This window comes from Portunus trituberculatus, chromosome 48 (assembly GCF_017591435.1).
Source record: "Portunus trituberculatus isolate SZX2019 chromosome 48, ASM1759143v1, whole genome shotgun sequence".
Taxonomy (NCBI): domain Eukaryota; kingdom Metazoa; phylum Arthropoda; class Malacostraca; order Decapoda; family Portunidae; genus Portunus; species Portunus trituberculatus.
This window is the reverse complement of record NC_059302.1, coordinates 21319091-21328422: the sequence shown is the minus strand read 5'-3', so window position 1 is coordinate 21328422 and position 9332 is coordinate 21319091. Positions and strand designations below refer to the sequence as shown.

Below are 9332 nucleotides of genomic sequence, written 5' to 3'. Positions count from 1 at the left end.
ATAGAGAGATGCTTTATTGAGAAGGCCATAGAAGATCGTAACAAGATGAATGTAATTAAAGACGGAGAAAAGGAAGGGGAGAACTAACGCATGGAAAACTGGAGGTAAGATAGATGGGAAGAGTAAAGAAGGATGAATGGAGTAAAAACAGAAGATTTATTTAGAAGGTAATGGAAAGCTGTCACTAAAGAGATGGAAGGAAGGAAAAGGGAAGATAGAGCGAATGGAAGGATGAAGATAAGGAAAGAAATAATTGAAGTCAGACGGTGGATAGAAAAATAATTGAGCAAAATTACGATGGAAAGCAAATAAAAAAGGCAAGAGAATAAATAATAAGAAGAATGGACGAAATGAAAAAAGAAAAGTCGCAATTTGAACAGAGAAACGATGGAAGAGAGTAAGCAGGAAAAGATATATGAGAGACATGAAGAGAAGAAAGAAGGGAAAGGATAAAGAAAACATCAAAATACACAGATAATGAAACAATGAGAACAAGTGAGAGAAAGAAGGAAATAAACGGAGAAATAATGACAAGTAAATATGAGGAAGGAAAAGGGAAAAAAATAGAAACGAGAGAAGGAAGGAATAAGACACGAAAGAAAGAATGGGAAATAGGAAAGAGGAAGAGATGAAGAAGTGAAAGAAAAAAAAAAAAAAAAAAAAACTATGACGAGTAGGAACTGAGAGAAGAAAGAAATGAAACATAAAAGAAAAAATGGGAAGTAGAAAAGAGGAAGAGGTAAGGAAATAGAAATAAAAAAGAGGAAAATGAAAAGAGAGGCGCATACATTGAAGCAGGGAAGAGAAGAGGGAAAGAGGAGAGGGTGAGAAAGAAAGTAGGTTGAGGAGGCAGGGTGGTGGGTGGAGGAGTAGGGGGAGCAAGAAGGCAAGGAGACAGGTGGAGAGAGGAAGGAGGAGGGAAGGAAAAGACAATGAGCTATGGAGACAAAGCACCCAGCAGGAGTCCCCAGGGGTGAGTATTGAACCCCGCTGTTTGGACCTGAAAGAATACGGAAAGTGTGTTTGTGTGTGTGTGTGTGTGTGTTTGTGTTTGTATGTGTGTGTGTGTGTGTGAGAGAGAGAGAGAGAGAGAGAGAGAGAGAGAGAGAGAGAGAGAGAGAGAATGCTTGCTGATGAATAAACACAGGGCAGGAACATGTACTCGTAAGAACAGTCCCCTTTTACAGCTGTGCGTGGGTGCGGGGCGGGTAGGGGAGGGGAGGGGAGGGACAGGGTTGGGCGCAGGAAGGGGGCGGGGCGGGGCATGAGGGGTGAACTGCGGCTGCTACTAGAGTGAGGGCCGCCAGTTTGTTTACATAGGCTTACTGTTTTCCTCTCTCTCTCTCTCTCTCTCTCTCTCTCTCTCTCTCTCTCTCTCTCTCTCTCTCTCTCTCTGTGATATTACATCTTCCCCAGTTTCATTTTGCTTACCGCTTTTCTTTTTCTCTCTTTTCATATCTTCCCTTTTGTCTTCTCTGCCACCACCACCATGATAACCACCACCACGACAACCACCACCACCAACACAACCACCACCACCAACACCACCACCACCACCACCACCAACAACAACAACAATAATAATAATAATACAACTTCTTAATCGTTTTTGTCATTTCTCTTTTCTTCTTCCTCTGCTGCTGCTGCTGCTTCCGTCCTCCTCCTCCTCCTCCTCCTCCTCCTCCTCCTCCTTTTCCTCCTCCTCCTCCTCATTCTCTTGATAACCCTCTTCCGTTTCCTATATCTAACTGTCCTTGAAAGAATTCATCCGTTTCCTCTCTCTCTCTCTCTCTCTCTCTCTCTCTCTCTCTCTCTCTCTCTCTCTCTCTCTCTCTCTCTCTCTCTCTCTCTCTCTCTCTCTCTCTCTCGGTTGCCAGTGCCTGCTTCATAGTTTCCTACGCCTAAATCATCGTTCCTCCTCTGCTACCTCCTCCTCCTCCTCCTCCTCCTCCTCCTCCTCCTCCTCCTCCTCCTCCTCTCCTCCTCCTCCTCCTCCTCCTCCTCCTCCTCCTCCTCCTCCTCCTCCTCCTCCTCCTCCTCCTCCTCCTCCTCCTCCTCCTCCTCCTCCTCCTCCTCCTCCTCCTCCTCCTCCTCGTTCTCCTTATTTAGTGCTCTAGTCAGCTACATTTTCCTGATCAAATGGAGGTGGAGGAGGAGTAAGAGGAGAAGAGGAGTAGAGGAAGAGGAGGAGGAGGAGGAGGAGAAGGAGGAGAAGGAAGAGGAGGAAAGGAAGAAAAAAAGGTTTGGATTAGAGCGTCTCGTCCACAGAACTTTGATAACGTTGCTATTGTGAAGTGCTTTGCTAGTGGACTCTTGTATCTTTTATTTTTTATTTTTTCATTTATACCATGTGGTCTTTTCGCGGGAATCTATGAGCTAAAGGGTATAGTTTTTGGGGTACCTCCTATCTCAAAGCCCACCCGCTAGGAAACTGTTGCCCAGAGTGAGGAAGCCCAACCTACACTCGGATCATGGACAGGATTCGAACCCATGAGCTTGGAGACTCAACGGACCCCAAAGCACGCATGGTTCCACTGTACTTCGGCCCCCTCTCTCTCTCTCTCTCTCTCTCTCTCTCTCTCTCTCTCTCTCTTTTGCTATTATGTTGAGTTTGGCTCGTTAACCCCTTCAGTACCATGACGCGTTTCCATATTCATTCTGGTTACTATTTGGTGATTTTATACAACTTCAGAAACTCATGTGGGGATTGAAATAGTGAAGATTGTGGCCTTTATTCTTTTAATTCCCGTAGAGCCTTCCTAATGTAAATAAAATCGTTTAATCATACCAGAACTCAAGGTAGTGAAGGGGTTAATTAAGAGTGCTCGGGCTAGTTGACTATTGAGCTGAAGATTGACTGAATAGAATAGAATTGGCTTAGTTAATATGATTGTGTGTTATCTTTATCTAATTATCTGTTACCCGTTATGTTATCTTCACAAAAATCTTTATCGCTTTATGTGGAATAACCCAACCTAACCTGGTCGACCTTACCTAACCTAACCTAACCTAACTTCACCTGACATAACTCAACCTAACCTAACCTGACCTAACCCAATTTACCTTACCTTACCTAACCAAACCTTACTTTAACTTACCTTACCTTACCTTACCCTACCTTACCACTTCCCTTATCAACACTTCATTTTTCTTTTCTTTTTATATAATTCTCCTTTGTGTCATCATTCTTTTGTCTTTCCATCCATCATATTGACGTTTTTCTCTATTTACCTTTCTCTTCTATACTTTTTATTTTTTCTCTTCCTGACCTCACCTAATCTAACCAAACTCAACTTAAACCTAACCTAACCTAACCTAATCTCTCATCATCCTCAATTTTAACCCATTTTGTTCATGTTGTTCTGTTTCTTGTTCTCCCTCACACCATCCCGTCCATCGACCATCACCACCACCACCACCACCACCTCCTCCTCCTCCTCCTCCTCCTCCTAAATGAGCTTGTTCCTCTTAAGGGCTTGAAACAGATGGAGCGCCGCGGTGTGGGTCGATACTGGCCCACGTGTGAAGTGAGGCAGTAGTGTATGATTCCCTTGTGTGTGTGTGTGAGTGTGTGTGTGTGTGTGTGTGTGTGTGTGTGTGTGTGTGTGTGTGTGTGTGTGTGTGTGTGTTACTGTTGTCCATCTCTATCTTTGTATCTCTATCTGTTTCTATTTATTTAACTTTCTTTTTCTAGCTCAATCTATCAAATTCTATCTATCTATCTATATATATATTTGATTATATATCTATCTAGTCTCCTCACACAATCTTTGGACATGTCACTATTAAATTTTCACCTTCCTCTCCTTTCCTCTCCTTGACACATATTTTCTCCTTTCCCTTCACTATTGACTTCTATAACTAATGCTATTACATCTTTCCATTACACCTTCCCTCACTTCCAGTCTCCAGTAATCCTTCACAGCTAGAAACATCTCGTGCATTCCCCTTTCAGTCTTTGCTATTTTTCACGTTACCTCTTCAATTACTTCTTCCTCTTTTCTCATAAGCAAAGTTAAGGGGCAGGGTGTGGCAATCAAGGACATAAAGTTAGTTGACATGGGGTATCTGTGTTTGGCCAAGGTCTGACACACTGTCAGACGCTGGCAAGAAAGGACAACAGGATGTGAGTTGTGTCAAAAAGCAGCTTGGTTGGGAATTCATCAGCTATTTGATATACGTACAAGTTAACTGCATATTTTTTGGTTCGAGAAACATTCCATCTCACTGATTGTTACTTTGTGCTTATTTTGACTTCCCGGAATTGAGAGAGAGAGAGAGAGAGAGAGAGAGAGAGAGAGAGAGAGAGAGAGAGAGAGAGAGAGAGAGAGAGAGAGAGAGAGAGAGAGAGAAGCACGAGAGAATTATTACACGCTAGAATGATTTCCCCCAGCTTTTTTTCCTGGTGAAGTGTAATAAACGGATTTTTTTCCCTGCAAGCTCACTCAATTTATGGGCTGGAAAAGTTTTTGTAACGTGTAATTACCTGAACACTTGACTTAACGGCGTCACCTGAGCTAATTATGGGACGAGGACAATTTTTACGAAAGAATGAGTAAAGAGCGGCGTTCACTTTGTCTGCTCTTAGGCCCGTAATCTGAAACGCTTTGTTCTCTCACCATACACTGCTTTCAGAACGCTCTAGCTGAGGATATTCGTGTTTTTTAAGGGTATTCTTATGATTCTGGTGATGGATTGGCAAGATTAGTTAAAAGGAGAAACATATTCGTGTTCTTAAGGCTCTATTTATCTGGTGATGGAATGGAAAATGTTGTACTTAATTAAAAAGAGACACTGTCATGAAAATCTGGGTAGTTTTCTCTGTGGCCTTAGAAAATTGTAGTGAGTGCATTACAAAGGCTCCAATTAAAGGTATTCATGTTTTTAATTTTTTTTTATGATTCTTGTGATGGATTGGCAAGATTTCTACTTAGTTAAAAGGAGAAACTGTCATGAAATCCAGATAGTTGTCTCTCTGGCCTTAGAAAATTGTAGTGGTGAAAGAGCAAGGTGTTTGTGAATAGGGGTGTTATATTCTGCTTAATTTGACTCGATCCTTGCTATTCACACCAAACCTTCATTTAATCTTCCCAAGTCGCAGTCACACGTTCTACTGGTATCTCTGCCTTGCGTTGTGGACGAGACTGTCCTTGTCCTCCCTTTGTTCATAGGCCAGTGTTCAATCACGTGCCAAAGTGCCATTCATAACTATAATTTTGCCTTTTGACCATTAACTAACAATGCTCGAACTCCTGAAGCTCTTGAACTACCGTAGAGTCGTAGAAGTTAGGTCCGTATTCAGAAACGCTTTGCTCTCTCACCACGACTATTTTCCAAGGCCACAGAGATAATTGGCGGGGTTTTCAAGAGTGTTTCTCCAGTTGATAATGTAAAAATCTTGTCACTCTGCCTCTAAAACTGTAAAAACACCTGTAAAATCTAGTGTAAATTTAAACGAAGACTTTTGAAATAGTGAAGGTGAAGCACAGAAGTGTTTGAGAAGACCAGCCATAGACGCTTTGTTCTCTCGGAAGGACTGTCTCTCAAGGCCCACAGGAAAGGACAGTTTGATTGTCATGGATGTGTTCCCAGTGGTGATGCTGAGTCATTAACAACCTATCGCTGGAAAATGTCTGTGAAAGCTTAAGAATGTTACACCAGAACTACTTGAATATAGTCGAGATGGGACGAGTTTTTTTTCTTTTAATCTTTATTTGTATTTGTTGAGTCACTGCCAAAGATAAAATAAAAATGTCTGTGAATGCTCAAGAACTTTACACCAGAATTACTTGAATATAGTCGAGATGGGACGAGTTCTTTTTTTTTTATTCTTCATTTTTATTCGTTGGTGGACACAGTCGCGGCCAAAGATCGAGTAACCTGCCACACTCACACCCACTGTCTAGCGTTACCTTTGTGTGCACGCATCGCTGTGAGGCAGTGGCTGTATTCTGAAACACGGCAGTCTCTCGCCAACACAAGAGGGGATCAACAGTCCAGTCTTCATTGTTTATAGTTATGGTAAGAAGTTAAGTTGTTTTCCACGTACGCGTTCACTGCTTGTCATTATCCGTCGCTTCAAAGGTTAGGTTAGGTTAGATTAGGTAAAATTAGATAAGACTAGAGAGATTAGGTTAGGATAAATTACTTTACAATATATCACTTTTTATTTTATATTAGGTTAGGTTAGATTAGATAAAGTTAGGTTAGGTTAGGATACATTACGTTACAATACATCACTTTCTTAGGTTGGGTCAGTCGAAGTGAAGGGATAAAGTGAGCAGACAGTCTTTTTTTCGTGGCGGGACAATTGATGGCTTCTCTCGGCAGACCAGATGGCTTAAGATAGAGAGATAGAAGTGCCAAACAGTGGAAGTGAATACGAAACTTTACCTCACTTCTGAATACGATTGTAGACACACACACACACACACACACACACACACACACACACACACACACACACACACACACACACACACACACACACACACACACACACCTTTGAGCGCATATCAGGAAGAGAGACGAGTGATTGGAGTGGAAAATGCTGGAGATGGATTTACCCGGCGAGAGAGAGAGAGAGAGAGAGAGAGAGAGAGAGAGAGAGAGAGAGAGAGAGAGAGATCAAAGTTGCAGTAAAACAAAACGTAATGGATGTAACGATGTAACTGAGGCTTTTACGCAGAAACACAGTCTTCTCTTCCAATTAAATATACTGGTTCTGAAGACTGTACCCTTTGTCATTTAATGGAGAATTCTTGTTAACTTGTCACTAGAACCATAAAAAAACACCTTAAAAACTCGTGTAACTTTAATTAATGGAGGGGGGGAAAGATTTACAGAATCCAGCCATGAGGGAGACGCAGAAGCCCGGAGTGTTGGAGAAACTTCACTGTGACGACTTAGCCCCTTCAATACTGAGACACATTTTACCTTGATTTTTGGGTAAGATTAGATGATTTTTTTGCATTAGGAAAGGTTTATGGAGATCAAAAGATTAATGACCAGAGTCTTTACTATTTTAATTCCAACATGTGTTTCTGAAGCTGCATAAAATCGCCAAATAGTTACCAGAATGAATATGAAAACACTTTTTTTTTATTTTTAATGTTTTTATATTAGGTTAGAAAGGGGTTATGGAAATCAAAATATTAATGGCCAGAGTCTTTACTATTTTAATGCTAACATATGTTTCTGAAGCTGTGTAAAATCGCCGAATGGTAACCTGAATGAATATGGAAACGCCTTCTGGTACTGAAAAGATTAAAGTTAAAATTTGGGAGCAGAAAGACTGGTTAGCACTGACAGTTTGCAGGCGCCAGTGTGACCAGCGTGTGTGTGTGTGTGTGTGTGTGTGTGTGTGTGTGTGGTTGGCAGAGGAGTGGAAGCGAGGAGAACTAACTATGTCAAGAACGACCATAGCATCAGTTTTATGTCACCTTGCTCAGCCTTATCGTGGGTCATCATCACACTCGTGACGGATAAAGAATGTGCTGCTGTTAGTTCTGCCTTATTCTTCTTTTTCCTTTTTTTTTTTCTTCTTCTTCTTCTTCTTCTTCTTCTTCTTCTTCTTCTTCTTCTTCTTCTTCTTCTTCTTCTTCTTCTTCTTCTTCTTCTTCTTCTTCTTCTTCTTCTTCTTCTTCTTCTTCTTCTTCTTCTTCTTCTTCTTCTTCTTCTTCTTCTTCTTCTTCTTCTTCTTCTTTTCTTTTGCTTCTTTTCTTCTTCTTCTTTTCATTTTCTTCTCCTTGTTCTTGTTCTTGTTCTTATTCTTGTTCTTGCTCTTGTTGTTCTTGTTGTTCTTCTTGCTCTTGTTCTTGTTCTTCTTCGTCATCGTCGTCGTGGTCTTTCACTTGTTCTAGTATTAGCATGCTTCTTTTCTCGCTCCAATTCAGTGGCGTCTATTCACTCACCACAAAGAGTAAATTACATTTCAGACAAGGCTTCAATGATTAAAATCTCGTGTGAAATCAGAACTCACCTCCAATATTCCATACTACTATGATCTCTTAGAAAAATATATACATAAAATCATACTTAGGTAGATAAATAAGAACGTTGTAGATCCCGGCGTTAGTGAGAGGATGGAACACATTATTTATTCCCTCCACAAAAACCTCTCTCCACGACTGTTTTCCAAGGCTACAGAGATGAATAGCTGAGTTTTCAAGAGTGCCTGTCTTGTCACTCTGCCTCTACAAACACCTAAAAAACTCATGAAACACAGAAAGCGGGTCCCTATTTAGAAACGCTTTGCTCTCTCAACACGACTGTTTTCCAAGGCTACAGAGATGACTAGCGGGGTTTTCAATTTCAAGAGTGTTTTTCCAGTTAATTATGCAGAAATCTTGTCACTGCCTCTAGAATAATAAAAAACACCTTTAGAAACTCGTGTCAATTTAAATAAAGGTTTCTCAAATAGTGGAGGTGAAGCAGAGAGGTGTTTGAAAATACAAGAACTGGCCCGAATAAGCAGCTGAGTCCGTCCGTGTTGCAGAGGCAGAGGCTTAGATTATGAGAGCACAGATCACTGCCAGTTAATTCTGAGAGAGAGAGAGAGAGAGAGAGAGAGAGAGAGAGAGAGAGAGAGAGACACACACACACACACACACACACACACACACACACACACACACACACACACACACACACACACACACACTCACCTTGCATCTGGTCCTGGTAGTAGCTGACGCACTGATCCAGGCTTGTAAACTCCCACGCCCTCATGTCCTCCCCTCAAGAGAGAGAGAGAGAGAGAGAGAGAGAGAGAGAGAGAGAGGAGAGGGAGAGGTGATGGAACGCTTGAATCAAATCTGAAAGTAAAAAGAAACTATTATTAGAACACGAGTAAGAAGATCCAGGAGTGTTATGCAGGAAACTGTGCTTGTATGTAAGAACTTCTCTGTATCCGTGGCGCATCTTTCCTTGAACACACACTAAAGAGTATTTGTCCTGTTGGTAATGCAAAAACCTTGTTAGAATGTCACTACAATCACAGAAACCACCTTAATCTCTTCAGTACAAGGACGCGTTTCCATATTCATTCTGGTTACTATTTTGGTGATTTTATACAACGTATGTTGAGATTAGAATAGTAATGATTCTGACCTTTAATCTTCTGAGCTCCATAGATCCTTCCTAACATCAATAAAATGTTCTAATCGTGCACAAATCTCAAGGTAAAAATGTGTCCTAGTATTGAAGGGGGTTAATCTCTTCACTATCAGGACGCGTTTCCATAGTCATTCTGATTAGTATTTGGTGATTTTATACAGCTTCAGAAACATATGTGGGGGATTAGAAAAGTAAAACTGTGACCATTAATCTTT

The 9332-nt window shown here is 41.2% G+C and overlaps 1 protein-coding gene across 1 annotated transcript in view; it reads right to left on the bottom strand.

Moving 5' to 3' along the window:
- Window positions 1-8812, bottom strand: part of LOC123498911 (PDF receptor-like) — a 76861-nt gene extending 68049 nt beyond the window's left edge. Inside the window, exon 1 of the mRNA XM_045246451.1 lies at window positions 8667-8812. Coding sequence (XP_045102386.1) covers window positions 8667-8730 — 64 coding nt within the window. The 5' untranslated portion in view covers window positions 8731-8812. The remainder of the gene's footprint in view (window positions 1-8666) is intronic.
- Between the last annotated feature and the right edge of the window lie 520 nt (window positions 8813-9332).